This window comes from Dermacentor silvarum, chromosome 9 (genome assembly GCF_013339745.2).
Source record: "Dermacentor silvarum isolate Dsil-2018 chromosome 9, BIME_Dsil_1.4, whole genome shotgun sequence".
In the NCBI taxonomy this organism is placed as follows: Eukaryota; Metazoa; Arthropoda; class Arachnida; order Ixodida; family Ixodidae; genus Dermacentor; species Dermacentor silvarum.
In genome coordinates this window covers 145395051-145411963 of record NC_051162.1, presented here as the reverse complement: position 1 = coordinate 145411963, position 16913 = coordinate 145395051, and the positions used below count along the sequence as shown (strand labels likewise).

The 16913-nt window shown below is 45.6% G+C and overlaps 1 protein-coding gene across 13 annotated transcripts in view; it reads right to left on the bottom strand.

Annotated features, from left to right (window-relative positions):
- Positions 1-1517: 1517 nt before the first annotated feature.
- LOC119464491 (uncharacterized) overlaps positions 1518-16913 on the bottom strand; it is a 37566-nt gene continuing 22170 nt past the window's right edge. For 6 of the 13 annotated variants that reach the window (XM_037725488.2, XM_049656445.1, XM_049656446.1 and 3 more), the window contains 3 exons: positions 5831-6059; positions 3229-3693; positions 1518-2625 (listed from right to left, as the gene is read on the bottom strand). In XM_037725488.2, the coding sequence (XP_037581416.1) occupies positions 2110-2625; positions 3229-3693; positions 5831-6059 (1210 nt within the window). In that variant the 3' untranslated portion in view covers positions 1518-2109. The other 7 variants (XM_049656447.1, XR_007463585.1, XR_007463586.1 and 4 more) reach the window with 7 other exon arrangements.

The following is a 16913-nucleotide window of genomic DNA, read 5'->3' as shown; positions in this document are numbered from 1 at the left end:
CATGATACACACAAGCTCCATGCTTCGATCGGCATTGCCTTTTTTGCCCTATAAGGCACACTATACAAAGGGGATCGCATAAAGAGAATCCAACAGCTATCTGTAAGGACACGATTTCCGTATGATGGGTGAATGCGTCGTAGATGACTGAACTTACGAGACTAAAAAAAACGAGTTCATATGTCCTCCTTTTGCGGCAAAATAAAACAGAACACGGGATAACGACGCAATAAGACTTCGCATGGTCGTGCCGCATGTTTGGACCACTTGGACCGTGTGCTATATAGAACAAACAGATCTATAACACAGCATTTAGTACTGCCTCGGACGCTCGCGCAGTCTGCAGCTGGTTGTTTGACCACTCGAAAAGTGTGATTCACACTGTACGGTAAGCGGTTATTATTAACCAAACTATTTTATTTGTGGGTGGAAACCTTGCCGAACAAACAAGGCAGTCGCCCGATGTATCTACAGATAACAACTTGAACGCTTGTCAAAGTAAACAGCACAACTTATTCGTCAGCAGAACGGTACCCACGTTATTAGGATCGTCAAATGTTTCGTAACTACTCGTTGCAGCTAAACCAGAGCTTAGAATTACAGTGTTGAGAATGCTGCAGTAAGGTAACATTTGTGAATCTAATTTTCAGAAACACTTAACTGATATTCGTGGCTGATTGTAAACCGAAACAAACGCGCACACCTCGCGTTGGGTGTCTCCGTCCGCCCTAACGCCAGCACAAACTCCAGCCGCCTAATTATTTCAGACTTAAATTCCTTCACTACGCCTTACAGGACCGTTCCCCACATAGAAGACGCCATTGCATGCTAAATAGACCGCGGGAGAGTGAATAAATCCACCAGAAACTGCCGCCGAGCGTATACCACAGCATACAACACGGGCGTTCGCCCAAGCCAGCATGCCAACTGCCCATAGATGGCGCCACTGCCTACGCAATGGCGGCGCCCATGAAAAAACGGTCTATAAGAAAAGTTTGTACCATTTTGCGCCATCTGGGATTTCTACACAGAGTAATCGTCATCAATATATATCATTAGCATTTTCTTTCATTAACGCTGCGCGCCTGGTACTTTTAGGTTAAGAAAGGCACGACATAGCATTCAGCATGAAATGGCATACTCAACAGGAAAGCAGCGGGCGCAGAGTATTCAAGAAAGGTAACGCAAGCGAGACTGATGATGATTATTGTTTGGGGACGAGGTAAGCCCGAAGGGGTGTAAGCGTTAAGAGGGTGCACAGTAACACACCTGATGGTGTAAATTGCGTGCCCTTGCGATATTGAAACAGGACATATTCTCTTTTTAGAAGCGCCTATAGCAAGAATTGCTAAACGCTGCCAAGAATATTACATTCAAACACGTCGTCTTCCGACAAACACCCGCCCTTATTTGAGAGAACATGCACTCCGTTGTGTTCAAGGCGAGTAATTGAACGTCACAGTCGCGATCCAATAAGATCGCGAATGGGTCATGCGGTGCTGCTGACTTAGTGTAAGCACCTTTATTCACGTTTAGAGAAAAAAGAAATGCAAAAAAAAAAGAACATGCTCAACGTGTGTCTACAGGTGCTACGATAGCCACGCGAGGCAACAGCCGCACTCCATCCCAAGACACAGCCTTAGATAAGCACAAGGCCCGGAAACTAATAAGTCAGGCTGCAATTGCGTGACTTTGTGGGCTTCTTTTGACACGAACCCAATTAGCTCGTCCTTTCGTTCAAAGGTCTTGCGCCTCCGTTGTTCCGCTGGACCGAAGCTGCTGCAATTCGAGACCTCCTGCAGTATTTTATTGGGAAGGAAGTGCTGTCTCGAGTAAACGAAACGAGAAGTCGGCTACCTGATGACGGTGAGCCACGCTCTTTGTGCCACAACACTGGTCAGACCCGCCCACGTACCAAGCCGCCTTTCGTTCGTTCTTCCCGCGCGCAAAAAAAAAATACCTCCACTCTCCGTCACCGCACTCTTCGAGCACAGCCCTAGTCCACAAGCCAGTGCAGTGAAAAACGAAAGCGTTCACCAGTCAGCCACGGCTTAATTGAGGCTGAGTGGTCGCACGTCACCGTACTGCTTGCTCGCTTCTTCGAACCCGTCACGACTGCACCTTGAGCTGGAAGTTGAGCGCGCACGCCGATCCGGTGAGAAAGGCGAGGTCGTCGGTGCTCAGCGCCGTGCAGTCCTTGAGCGTGAGCGACTCGAGGACTTGGTCGAGCAGCACCAGTTGCTGGACCCCCAGGATGCCCACCTTGCGCTGGTTGTGCAACTCGAGACGCGTCAGGTTCCTGAAGAGGCCCCTCTGCAACGCCTCCATGACGAACACGTCGTCGAAGCTGTCGCAGCAGCCGAGCACGAGCTCCTTGAGAGCGTAGGACTCGTTGAAGAGCAGGCCCAGGTCTCGCGGCTTCATGGAGTGCGGGGTCTCGGGGTCGAGGAACAGGGCCTCGAGCTCACCGAACGGCTGGTCCCTCACTTTGACGCCGTTGCGCCTCCAGCACATGTTGATGGCGATCAGCTGCAGAGTCTTGATGCTCGGGCAAGCCGCGTCCACCGCGGCCAAGTCGACGTCCGGCATGGCCAGCTTAAGCGAGGTCAGTCGAAGGCCGGCTTCCTGGAGGGAGAAACGAGGAAGAACGTTGAAGGGTAGCAAGCATTTGCGTGTACGGCTGATCACTGTCAAAGACGAAGTTGGACTGTATCTACGCTTTTGAAACCTAGACTTAGAGTCCCTAAAGTGTCCGCTCAAATTTAACTGTAAATATATACAACAAAGTTGGACTTACAGAATTCCAACTTGGTATCATATACACGGTGTACTTAATTTAATTATTTCTGGGGTATGACATTCCAAAACAACGATATGATTGTGAGGCATGCCGTAGTGGGGGACTCCGTAATAATTCTGACCACCTGGGTCACCCAACGCACCGTACACGTGCGTTGTATTTCGCTCCCGTCAAAATTCAGACACCGCAGCCGGGATTTGGTCCCGTGCCCTCAGGCTTAGCAACGCAACGTCAAAGCCACTACACCACCACGGCGGGTGATGACGCACTTAGAATGTGCACTGCATATAAACTATCATATTTCTGATGAATATCAAAAGCGGCTCACAAAGAAAGTCACAGTAGCGCGATTCGTCAGTATGGGATACCACCTGGCTCAGCGTTTTGCACTTCAAAGAAAGCCATTCGCTTTAAAACGGCTTCAGCACCTGGAGGACCGGTTCCAGCTGCGTGTAGAAGAACCACTCGGAGGTGGACTCCGCCGTCCGGATGGACAGCTCGGTGAGACCGACCAGCAGCCTCAGCGGCGAGATGTCGTCCGAGGTCTTGACCTCGATGTCGATGGCCTGCAGTCGGGGACAGAGCTCGATGCTCTTGGCGAGGAACTCGCGCATGGTGGGTCGCACCGAGGTCTGCACGGTGAACACGTTCACGTCCTTGAACTCGCGCAAGGCCAGCTTGAAGTCCGGAGGCTTGATCTCGTTGAGCACCACGAGCGCCTTGTCCAGGGAGGGCAGATGAATGGCCTCGAGGTGGGGAAGCTTCTCGAGCAGGTACACGACGCTTCTGACGGTGACGCCGACCGGTGCGCCTTCTATCGAAATGTACACTAGGTGCCGACAGCCTCTGGTTCCCGTTTCGTCGACCAGGGAACGAAGACCGGCGTCGGTGACCTGCGGGGCAGTTCCACGTACACGGCAAAAAAAATCGCGTTGTAACGAAACGTCTTAAGTAACGTTGCCAGATCTGATCTGAGGCTTGCTCGCTTGCTTATAGACTCTTGCTTTTCGCAGCAAGCAGAATTACTGTATAGAAGCAAGGATTCCAGCTGGGAAGCCGCCGGCCTAGTCTGGTGAAATTCACGTGAGCGACCTAAATAAAGCGACAGTCTGGCATATACCCCTTCTGAGCTTCAACCTCTGAAGAGTATTCAAAAAATACTTTTGCTCTAAAGCAAAGAAAGAAAATTTTACTTGAATTAAGCTATCAGGTTGTCTGGACCAAAAGCACGGTCTCATTATGAGGCACGCCGTATAGTGGGAGACTACGGATTAATTTCCACCACATGGGCTTATTTGAAGGGCCCCTCACCAGGCTCAATTCAAATTTTGGTTATTTGCCAGAAGTTGCAGGATGCTGACTAAGGATATTGTAGATATTCCGAAAGTCGAAAGCCCGAAGTCCCTAACTGAGAGCTGCGTATAAACGAGCTACCGATATGTCTAACAGGGAAAAAAATCCATACTCGCGCACGTTTGAATTAGCGATTTGCATTTTAATCATACGTCATCGGCTCGCTAAGTGCAATGGTTTTGTGTCTCACAAGCACGTGGGACAGTGTTAAATGCCAGTTTCCAATAAAATCGGTTGTAAATCCAGTAGTGTGTTGTTTTCTCTCTCGCCTATAAAGATCTGAATGTTGGCTTTAATGAAACACCAAAAACAATAACTTCCGGTGTGTTAGTAAATTAACCGTCTCCAGTGACACAAGTATTATCTAATATATTAGCACGTGACAGAGGCTTGGTAAGGCAGAAACGGCCCAAAAACAAAAAGCAGGAGGTGACACTGCCTTGGAGTTCTTGAACAAGCCCGCCGTAAGGTCATGGATTTCGACGGTGTCTCTTTGGGCCTACCTAATTTTTATCCATAAAGAACTACAGTATACTACAGTATACTTTAAAATAGTCAATGACTGAATTTAACAAGTTTCAAGAACGTTTACTGAACCACAGCGCCCGCAAAAAAAGAAAACGTTGAAATTCATCACGTACGTCGCTGAGGATGCCTGAATTCGGCACAAATTTTTAAAAAACTACCCATTCACCTTTGTTTTATCTTCTAATAAACACCGACAAGCTAACGAAAAATAGTGTTATTATTTTAACAGTCCAGATCGATTTACGGTAGAATCTCGTTAAACAGAATTTCAAGGGACCGGAAAAGCATGTTTCATTAAGAGGAGTTCCGTTTACTGAGAAATATGTGCAGAGGTGCAGCGCTAAAGCTTAACATCCGTTTTAAAAGCGAAGCTTTGGGAACCTCGCCGGGTTTCGTAACCATGGCTGCGGCCTGGCTGTTCTCTTGCCGAATAGGTCAACGAACCGCAGCGGAGCACGCGCGCCGCGCACGCCGCTGGGTTCCTTGAACCACCACATGATGGCGCTCGCCTCCGCACATCCGCGGCAGCGGCGGTGCCGGCCGTACGGGGAAAATAAAAATAAAGAACCAAAAAGCTCGCCTTCGCACATCTGCGGTTGCACAATAATAAGGAAGTAAACGCTTCTTGTGGATATAATGGTGATTAGAGTTGCGCTACGTACACCCGGCGACAAAAAGTTTACGGACCACGGGATCTCTGAGAACGTTAAATTCCCAAGCAGCCTATAGCTGAGTAGCCAATAAAACTGTATACGACAATGTTCTTAGCATATTCTATACGAGGCCCGGAATGCAAATACCAGGCTGTATTGTGAGGTTGCAGACATATTCAACTTTTTCTCAAATCCCATGCTGCGTAACATTTTGTCACCCGGTGCACGTATGCGCATGCTGCCTCTGAAACCACGATGCCTTCAACGCGTCCGTCGTCCTCGCTAGTAGTCAGCAACTGCGCTTAACAAAAACTTAGTTGTAATTTCTCTGCGCCCGCGCTTTTGTGCGTGCGTGCGTGTGCTCGTGTTTCGACTCTCTATGCGCTTGCACAAAGCTTCGCTGTATATAGATTTTGATTCGTTGGATCTGCCGCATTTCTTTTTTTTTCGACCTCAGTGTCTCTTTAAGCAGTGCGTTCGGCGACCCTATACCGACCTGGGGCGTCTCGCAGAGCGTGAGCTTCTGCAGCTGCGGGCACTTGTCCCCCAGCGTCTCGAGCACGCGGTCCGAGAGGTTCTCGAAGGCGACCAGGAAATGCCGCAGGTTGGGCAACGCCGCCAGCATGGCGCATAGCTCGTCGTTGTTGCAGGTCAGGTAGAACTCGAGCGACAGGTCCGTCAGCTCGGCGCCGAACGTGCTGATGCGCCGGAACATGCGGGGGAACCTGCGACACCCACAGGTTTAAACCTCCCGAAGCTGCACAGCACAGGATATATAGCCGTTGTCCTACGAGTATGGTATCTCGATCGTTTTCGGGTTTTGTATCTCTTTTTTTTGGTGCGTGAGCATTAGGAATGTCAAAGTGGAAAAAGTGAGAAAAAAAGAAGGCGATAGTAGCGATAGTGCAATCGCCGACGGAAACAGGCGAGGTGCAGGAAGTGTGTTGTGTTACGCGGGTGTCGGAAGCCCCATGTGAAGCCGTCGACTTCATCTTCTTTTTGTGCCGTGCTTCGTGCGTCATTGCAAGCGAGAAGTCCATCACATACACGTGCATTCTAGGCACGATAGATTTTAAGTACGCGCAGAAATGAAATATGTTCGGTCGTCCCACGCGAATTTTATGTGTTCTGTGTGTGCGGTTCATCGTAGAGAAGTGTGTACTTGTCTGTTATTGGTGAACGCCTGCCCTCTACCAGTTTCAGAAGTGATGATACGATCAATACCGACAACTTGTATTGCCTTGCTATCACCGTCATTCGTCATGTGCAACTGCGCGTGAGTTGTTTTTCCGGCTGCGATGAGCGTTGTGACTTCGCCACGTCCGATCCATCCGAGTGTTCGTGTGCTTGCTGTTACGAACTGTGTTCACGACATGCAAATCATGATACGTCTAATGTGCCGCAGTGGTGCTAAGCATAAAAGCAGTAAAAGTGCTCGTTTCGTTAGCTAAGAAGAGTACCGGGCATAAGCTTTGCCAACCGCGTTTTCTTATGTAGTACACCGATAGAGAAGCTTTATCAAACCGGCCTTTCGAATTCTTCTTCCTACACGCATCGTTTGTTTCAAAAGTTGCTGCACCTTTTTAGATATTTCTATCAGTGAGGGGAATCTAGGGAACAGCTTAAAAGTTGTATATGTGACAACATGTGGCGCTGGTGTCATGAATATAAATTTCGGGCAGCCTTCATTTTTCTTTAATGTGGACTTTTGCATGAGGAGCGAAAATCGGGATATGCATATCTAGATCTGGCTCCAACTGAATATATCTCATGTATTGATGGGACTCGATCTAGCGCGTGCATCTCGTGTATTCGCAAATTCTTTATTGCATGGCAGTGCGACCTGGCAATGATGCTCTTTCCAAAGTCAGAGTTAACCGAGCCTTTAAAAGTGGCCCACGATTAGTGTTATGCAAGTTAGCATTGCTGAACAAACATTGATCTTCACTGCAGCAAACAGCTCCCTCTTTAGTGTGCGCAGCATGTTAAAACAGCCACTCCTTACAACACAAAGTGATCTCACGTATTATAGCCTGGACTTGCCCGGAAGAGGACCATATAATATAGGTTATAATTGTGATTAGTGGTGCCCCGGCAGAACGTTTCTAAGCAAGTACACTTTCGAACCATGTGATATGAACTGTGCTGCTTACTTATGGGTCAATGTAGAGGACAAGCCAACCAATTGGACAGAGGTCAGCTCATGTCATCCTAAACGTCTTTTTTCAGGTGACTGCGCATGCCTGTTGAAGTGTGTTTCTAAGTACACCACATTGAGAAAGGAAATGTGCGAGGTGTATGTTGCTCGTGGGCAGAAAGCGCGCTGGGCCTGCATTAGGGAGAAGTGGCACTGTTCACGAAGAACTCTGCCAACTCAAGTGGTCTCTGGCACTGCCGCTCATCTTTTCGCAACTGCCGCGGTATGATTGGAAAGAACGGCTTACAGATGTTTTCCTCAGTACCAATAATTTCAGGTTTTCAGAAAGCATGAAGGGGGGGGGGGGGGGGGGACATTAAACGTATGGAAGTACAAGTATCATCAATGCGCATTTGTCAATGTCGAGCGCTCGTACTCAGCTTAGAAGCTAAAGCTTCTTCTTAGCATGAAGAGGCACAATTTTGAACATGAGAACATCAAGCTGATTCTTGTTTTCGCATTTTTTAACTTTTGCCCAGGTTTGCAGATGGATACCATTCAATATTTTCATTCTTACCTCCATTTGTTTCTTCTTTTGTTCCATAGGTTAGATACCAATTTGAGCTTTCTCTACTAAAATTTAGCTGTTTTACAGGTGTATTGTATCTTTACATGCTTGCTCCACTTGATGCACCATTGTAAGAAGCAAAAGTGTAATTTCATTACCTATTGCATCTAGGAAATTGTACGCAACAGGCTAATGCGACATGCCGGTAGAGAGCAGTGCAGCCTCTTATGTACCCTGTCGAGTGCAGTGAAAACTTGCAAAGTGATTATGCTTTGTGAACAGCGTATAGTGGCTATATTGGCCCCTATCGTGCCATAACTGCACTTCTATGTGCCCTTTTTCTCTAAATGCCTAAAAAATCCAATTCCTAGTTCTTGTATCAATTTTGTTAAATTGTCTAATTTTCCTCAATGATTTGTTGACCAAGTAATGCCCGACTGATGTAAGGTAATCCAGCTCAAGCTTTGGAGTACTGGTATCTGCATTAAGTAATTTTTTTAAATATAGCCTGAATTTTGAAACAGCTGGTATGTACTCATTTTTTTTTCAACTTCTCTGTGTGGCCAGCTCCTGTATTTCCTACTTCTGCAGGGTTTCATTACTAAATTGTCTGCATCTGTGATAACATGAATCAGTGAGTTTGATTACGCATACAAAGCCTGTATATTATTTTGCTATAAACTATACACATTTTAGAAGATTTTTATTTCAAAATGAATTGAAGCTCCTCTCTGTTCACTTATGACAAAAGTAAAATATGCTCACATGGATACCGACGCTTGCTTTAGTTGCTGCGTGCAATTTACTAATTTGCCGTACCTGGCCTGGATGCTTAATATCCTTGCATTTTGGATAGTCATGTGAACTACTTGCAAGTTAGAGAAGCAACTGTAGCTAGTTCTTGGGAACATGCTTGGGTATATTTGGGTATAAGAGAATAATCTAAACGAGCCTCATGACACCTTCCTGCATAGCTGTTCTTCTTCCTTTGTAAAATTACTGAGGGGTCTTCACATAAGGACGCCTGAACGAATAGTTATTTTCAGTGAACTGCCTATTGCATTAGGTGTGGTTCAGATGAAACTGCTTGACTCAAAAGCAAGGTGATTTTGTCAGCTGTGCTAAATAGTTGACAGGTTGAAGATGAAAGGCTACTGCAAGTGTTCTGAACATTTGGAAAATAATGTGAGCTGTTAGAATTATACCAAAGTTGTAGCTGGCATTGCCAATTTTGTGCATGAAATGCATCACACTGGTGTCACACACTGTTATAAAAAAAGCGTGCTCACACTTTTTTTTTCTAATAATGCACCGCTTCAGGGCTTCTGGACACAATGCAAGTTATTACTAAGTGATCATATTTCATCTACTACTGCCTAGGTGAAGCACGAAGCGAAAGAGACTCGTGTGTCGTCACGTAACATGTAGTAAGGGCTTTGCCAGTTGTGCTTTATTATGCAATGCAGCTATATCTTCCCTCTGAGATAAATACTTTGTATAATTCACTACACTCCCACAGAAGGTTACTATTAGAAACCCGAAAGTGAAAATGCACATACTAAAATGAATTTCTTGCAAGTGTGATATCCAGTGCCCGCTGGTAGGTGGGTGCTAGGTGCATGTCCGCAGCAAATATGAAGGTGTAACAGAGTTTACATACCAATAGCAGTACGTTAATTCATCAGAAAAATGTTCTTAGAAGACCTGGATGTTGAGAGCTTAGGCACATAACTAAGTATAGACCTCATTATGTTCAGTACAGTTTTCAGTGTGAAAGAGAACATGAACTTCAAACAGAAACTGGATGTTGGACTTACAAATCGGCACTTTTTCAGTCACAGGCTAAAACAGAACATTGCACTGCTCTGAGTCACGTATTTATCTGTGTAATTACAAAATCAGAATGCCAAATAGCATTTCAACAACGAAAACATTTGTTAGAGCAACTGATTGCTTACCTGCAATACCACCGATTATCAGGTTTTGAAAAAACAATTCTGTTTTGAAGTTACACTATCCTTTTTATGTAGCTTTCACTCTAAACAATGAGTGGGGTTTTTGGGTTCAATAAAATCGCATTATCAACACACCTCTTGAGACTGATGGGAGTGCGATTTAATGTTACCGTCGAGATGAATGAAGGGTGCATTCGGCCGGCATACTTAGAATACTCGGTTCGCCCCTGTTATTAGGTCAAAAGTTTCGGGATGGCGCACAGGCGAATCGCAAATTGTGCACTGTCTAAGTCCAAAAAACAATTTGTAATATTCGCGCCGCATCTAACGCCACTTGCCGAGAAGAGCAGCATTTCTTTGTCTTTTGTTTTTTTCTTGACTATGTTGTCTAGTCAGCTGTTTTTGATGCGCTCTGCTTGCAATTAGGCTATAAAGCGGTTCACATGCATTGGAAAAGCACCCATGGCTGATTGGTCGATCGGCGATATGATAGCTTTGGTTGCTTGAAAGGATAGATGACCAACCTACGTGCAACTCGCTACCTTTTGTAGCATATACAGTAACTCTATGGCTGACGGTCGAGCGAGAAAGGGAAGAGATATGGAACAAACAAACTGAAAATGCGCGTAGGTTCACTGGACTTTATACTTCACATGACGTAGAGCGCGGGTGTATTGAAAATGAATAATGCGCAGATGAGCGCTAAGTTGTGGCGGCACTTTCACGTTGCCTGGAGAAACACGTTGTCTTTAGCACTTTCAATAAAACTTGACGAAGACATCGTCGGCAAACTGAAAATGCGCGTAGGTTCACTGGACTTTACTTCACATGACGTAGAGCGCGGGTGTATTGAAAATGAATAATGCGCAGATGAGCGCTAAGTTGTGGCGGCACTTTCACGTTGCCTGGAGAAACACGTTGTCTTTAGCACTTTCAATAAAACTTGGCGAAGACATCGTCGGAATACGTTTGAGAGGACTCCATAGGGAATGACACTGTACAAATCGACCCGGCGCAGCCCGATCTATAGCAATCGACCAGTCATCACCATAACCCTTCAGTGAAGCCGCATCCGTACAGCGGTGAGCACTGTTAGGGTGAACACGCGAGCGCGTGGCCGACGGCACTATCAGCGCCGCGTAACAGCCATCGTTGGAAACATTGCACATGCGCAGCATGTGCTTTGCGAAACACTCTTTCCACCGCGCGCATCACGTCATCGATACGCTTGTTCGTCGTCTGCTAGCCGCATTTTTTGTTCGCTGAGCTGATACCTTCTGCATTTCAAGGTCCATCTGGATTGAAGATTGGCGCGTGAAGGAAAAAAGTGAGTGTAAGAGGGATAATTATTAAACTTTTTATTCAAGAAAATTGCACTTTTGCAATTTAAGTTAAACAAGACCATGAGAACAAATATAAAAACATGAGCAAATCTAATAGCGAGTCATGTGACCACTTACAGCAACGACTGCAGCTATTCTGGACGGTAACCAGTCGTAAAGTGATCGAACATATTCCCGATCGGCTTTCAGCCTTTCCCATTCGTTGCTGACTTGCGCCCACAACTGGTCCGAAGTCGCGGAATAAAGGGGCTTCCTTGCCAAAGAAGCTTTCAGACGGCCCCACACGTTTTCTATCACATTCAGGTCCGCTCCTTTCGGAGGCCATTCCAGTAGCTGCATGTGCTGCTCCGCCTGGAACTCCTTGACAGCCCGCGCCGTGTGTATCGGTGACCGGTCCTGTTGGAACAGGTAATCACCGTCTGGGAATAAACTGCTCGCATATGGCAACAGCACATTGTTCAAAATGTTGCAGTATTGTTCCGACGATAAGTGTCCACGTATACGTTGCAGGGGCCCTAAACCATATCTTGAAACAGCACCCCACACGTTCACACTCGATCTCCCACTGGCAGAAACACCTTGCACGTTGTCCGGGTCGTTCCTGCGTGGCATTGTGACGTTAACTAAAACAATTGCTTTTCAAAGCAGGAAGTTTGCCTCACCGTGTGCCTGGTAGTCTCCAAACACGCAATCTTTGGTCTTGTCGCGTCGAAAACGTCGACTCATCCGAAAAGATGACGCGACCCCACTCTTCTGATGTCCATGCTTCGTGCAGCTCAGCGAACTGCCGTCGTGCGTCCTTGTTTGCCGCCGTTAGTAGTGGCTTCTGCGCTGCGACGCGACTGCGAAGGCCCGCAGTACGCAGGCGACGTCGAACAGTGGTGTCCGAAACGTCCAAATCCAAGTCTTCGCGTATTGCTGGGGCTGGCAAGAAAGGGTTACGAACAGCAGCTGCAACTATGAGGGCGTCTTCATCGTCTGTGGTAGCTTTAGGGCGGGGCGCGCGGGGTGCATCCTGAATGCGACCTTCATACTTGTAGGCTTGAATTATCCTGTTCACAGTCTTCAGGGGCCTATTAACTAAAGCGCCAATATACCGCTGGGAATAACCTTTCAGGGAAAGATCGACAATTGAGCGCCGTTCATCATCGGGAACCCTAGCCATAATACGATCTGGCGACAGAATGAACGGCTGCGAAAGATGTTTGGTTGTTTTATATACGGCGTTGCATGCACAACAACTTTGAAGGGAACGAATAGACACGCCCACATAGATATACAAGTTTTTTTGTCTTGTTCTGTTCAAGCACAGATGTTTAAAGAAATCTTAAAATGCAGGATGCATGGGCTTAGAAAACAAAAATGCGGCTAGCAGACGACGAACAAGTTATTTCGCGGAAGGCGTGATGCGCATGCGCAATGTTTCCAGTGATGACCGTAACGGGGCGCTGACAGTGCCGTCGGCCACGCGCTCGCGTGTTCACCCTAACAGTGCTCACCGCTGTACATACTAGTGCACACGCATTGCTCAGAAATGGGCAGGGGGATACATCCTCGCACAGCGATCACCCACACCGATTCCAGGGTTCTCGACTGCACTAGCGTGTAGTCCATAATTCATCACAGCAATGCTATTGGCCCTTATAGGCCTTGCGGCTGCTGAGTAACGATGAGCGATCTGGTACCCGCAAAACAAACTCTCCAGATGATGCAAGTTATCCTTTGAAATATAGCTAAAATGCTTCCGTAACCAATAAAAAACATTATTGCCGATAGAATTATATACGTTATATTTCTATCGCTACATTAATCTTTAAATTTAAAAGTGAAGTGCGCTCGTTTTCCAAGACGCAGAGAACAATAAAATGCACGGAATTTCAACGTCCCTCGCGATGAGAAAAGTGCGCGGGCAGACATGATGGTCACGTGCGGAGCGACAGGCGTGGTTCAGTCTAGGTGGCGTGGCGGTTTCTGGAAAATATTATGGCAAACTATACTGCTCACGCTCACATTTTCAAGCAAACGTGCTCTGGGGAGAAAATAACGCTTGGGCCTTTTTTTTTTTTTTTTTTTTTCTTTTTTGACGCCACCGCTGCACCGAACTGGATTGACTATTTAGTGAGCACAAGTCAAGTTCAAAGTGAATCCGGCCGATGTTTGCGTTCGTTGTTGATGTGCGCAGCATCTTCTGCTAAGATTGTTCCATAGCAGTTCCATCGGAATGAGAATAGCAATAGTAGTGCGTGCAATCGCCGACGGAAACAGGCGGAGTGCAGGAAGTGTGTTGCGTTACGCGGGTGTCGGAAGCCCCATGTGAAGCCGTCGACTTCATCTTCTTTTTGTGCCGTGCTTCGTGTGTCGTTGCAAGCGAGAAGTCCATCACATACACGTGCATTCTAGGCACGATAGATTGTAAATACGCGCCGAAATGAAAAATGTGCGGTTCATCGTAGAGAAGTGTGTACTTGTCTGTTATTGGTGAACGCCTGCCCTCTACCAGTTTCAGAAGTGATGATACGATCAATACCGACAACTTGTATTGCCTTGCTATCACCGTCATTCGTCATGTGCAACTGCGCGTGAGTTGTTTTTCCGGCTGCGATGAGCGTTGTGACTTCGCCACGTCCGATCCATCCGAGCGTCCGTGTGCTTGCTGTTACGACGAGATGCAAATCAAAGTATGCATGCGCGATGTGCCGCAGTGGTGCTAGGCATAAAAGCAGTAAAAGTGCTCGTTTCGTTAGCTAAGAAGAGTACCGGGCATAAGCTTTGCCAACCGCGTTTTCTTATGTAGTACACCGATAGAGAAGCTTTATCAAACCGGCCTTTCGAATTCTGCTTCCTACACGCATCGTTTGTTTCAAAAGTTACTGCACCTTTTTAGATATTTCTATCGGTGAGGGGAATCTAGGGAACAGCCTAAAAGTTGTATATGTGAATACATGTGGCGCTGGTGTCATGAATATAAATTTGGGGCAGCCTTCATTTTTCTTTAATGTGGACTTTTGCATGAGGAGCGAAAATGGGGATATGCATATCTAGATCTGGCTCCAACTGAATATATCTTATGTGTTGATGGGACTCGATCTAGCGCGTGCATCTCGTGTATTCGCAAGTTCTTTATTGCATGGCAGTGCGACCTGGCAATGATGCTCTTTCCACAGTCAGAGTTAACCGAGCCTTTAAAAGTGGCCCACGCTTAGTGTTACGCAAGTTAGCATTGCTGAGCAAACATTGGTCGACATCTATTAACTACATTGATCTTCACTGCAGCAAACAGCTGCCTCTTTAGTATGCGCAGCATGTTACAACAGCCACTCCTTACAACACAAAGTGTTCTCACGTATTGTAGCCTGGACTTGCCCGCAAGAGGACAATATAATATAGGTTATAATTGTCATTAATGGAGCCCCGGTGGAATGTTTCTAAGCAAGTACACTTTCGAACCATGTGATATGAACTGTGCTTGTCAATGTCGAGCGCTCGTACTCAGCTTAGAAGCCAAAGCTTGTTCTGAGCATGAAGAGGCGCAATTTTGAACATGAGAACGTCAAGCTGATTCTTGTTTTCGTATTTTTTACAACTTTTGCACAGGTTTGCAGAAGGATACCATTCAATATTTTCATTCTTACCTCCTTCGTTTTTTCTTTTGTTCCATAGGTTAGGTACCACTTTGAGCTTTCTCTACTAAACATTTAGCTGTTTTACAAGCGTATTGTATCTTTGCATGCTTGTTCCACTTGATGCACCATTGTAAGCAGCAAAAGTGTAATTTCATTACCTATTGCGTCTAGGAAATTGTACGCAACACGCTAATGCGACATGCCGGTAGAGGGCAGTGCAGCCTGTATGTACCCTGTCGAGTGCAGTGAAAACTTGCAAAGTGATTCTGCTTTGTGAACAGCGTATAGTGGCTATATTGGCCCCTATCGTGCAACAACTCCACTTCTATCTGCCCTTTTTTTCTAAATGCCTAAAAAATCCAATTCCTAGTTCTTGTATCACTTTTGTTAAATTGTCTAATTTTCCTCAATGATTTGTTGACCAAGTAATGCACGACTGATGTAAGGTAATCCAGCTCAAGCTTTGGAGTACTGGTATCTGCATTAAGTAATTTTTTTTAAAATATAGCCTGAATTTTGAAACAGCTGGTATGTACTCATTTTTTTTTCAACTTCTCTGTGTGGCCAGCTCCTGTATTTCCTACTTCTGCAGGGTTTCATTACTAAATTGTCTGCATCTGTGATCAACATGAATCAGTGAGTTCGATTACGCATACAAAGCCTGTATATTTTTTGCTATAAACTATACACATTTTAGAAGATTTTTATTTCAAAATGAATTGAAGCTCCTCTCTGTTCACCTATGACAAAAGTAAAATATGCTCACATGGACACCGACGCTTGCTTTAGTTGCTGCGTGCAATTTACTAATTTGCCGTACCTGGCCTGGATGCTTAATATCCTTGCATTTTGGATAGTCATGTGAACTAACTAGCAAGTTAAAGAAGCAACTGTAGCTAGTTCTTGGGAACATGCTTGGGTATATTTGGGTATAAGAGAATAATCTAAACGACCCTCATGACACCTTCCTGCATAGCTGTTATTCTTCCTTTGTAAAATTACTGAGGGGTCTTCACATAAGGACGCCTGAACGAATAATTATTTTCAGTGAACTGCCTATTGCATCAGGTGTGGTTCAGATGAAACTGCTTGACTCAAAAGCAAGGTGATTTTGTCAGCTGTGCTAAATAGTTGACAGGTTGAAGATGAAAGGCTACTGCAAGTGTTCTGAACATTTGGAAAATAATGTGAGCTCTTGGAATTATACCAAAGTTGTAGCTGGCATTGCCAATTTTGTGCATGAAATGCATCACACTGGTGTCACACACTGTTATAAAAAAAGCGTGCTCACACTTTTTTTTCTAATAATGCACCGCTTCAGGGCTTCTGGACACAATGCAAGTTATTACTAAGTGATCATATTTCATCTACTACTGCCTAGGTGAAGCACGAAGCGAAAGAGACTCGTGTGTCGTCACGTAACATGTAGTAAGGGCTTTGCCAGTTGTGCTTTATTATGCAATGCAGCTATATCTTCCCTCTGAGATAAATACTTTGTATAATTCACTACACTCCCACAGAAGGTTACTATTAGAAACCCGAAAGTGAAAATGCACATACTAAAATGAATTTCTTGCAAGTGTGATATCCAGTGCCCGCTGGTAGGTGGGTGCTAGGTGCATGTCCGCAGCAAATATGAAGGTGTAACAGAGTTTACATACCAATAGCAGTACGTTAATTCATCAGAAAAATGTTCTTAGAAGACCTGGATGTTGAGAGCTTAGGCACATAACTAATTATAGACCTCATTATGTTCAGTACAGTTTTAAGTGTGAAAGAGAACATGAACTTCAAACAGAAACTGGATGTTGGACTTACAAATCGCACTTTTTCAGTCACAGGCTAAAACAGAACATTGCACTGCTCTGAGTCACGTATTTATCTGTGTAATTACAAAATCAGAATGCCAAATAGCATTTCAACAACGAAAACATTTGTTAGAGCAACTGATTG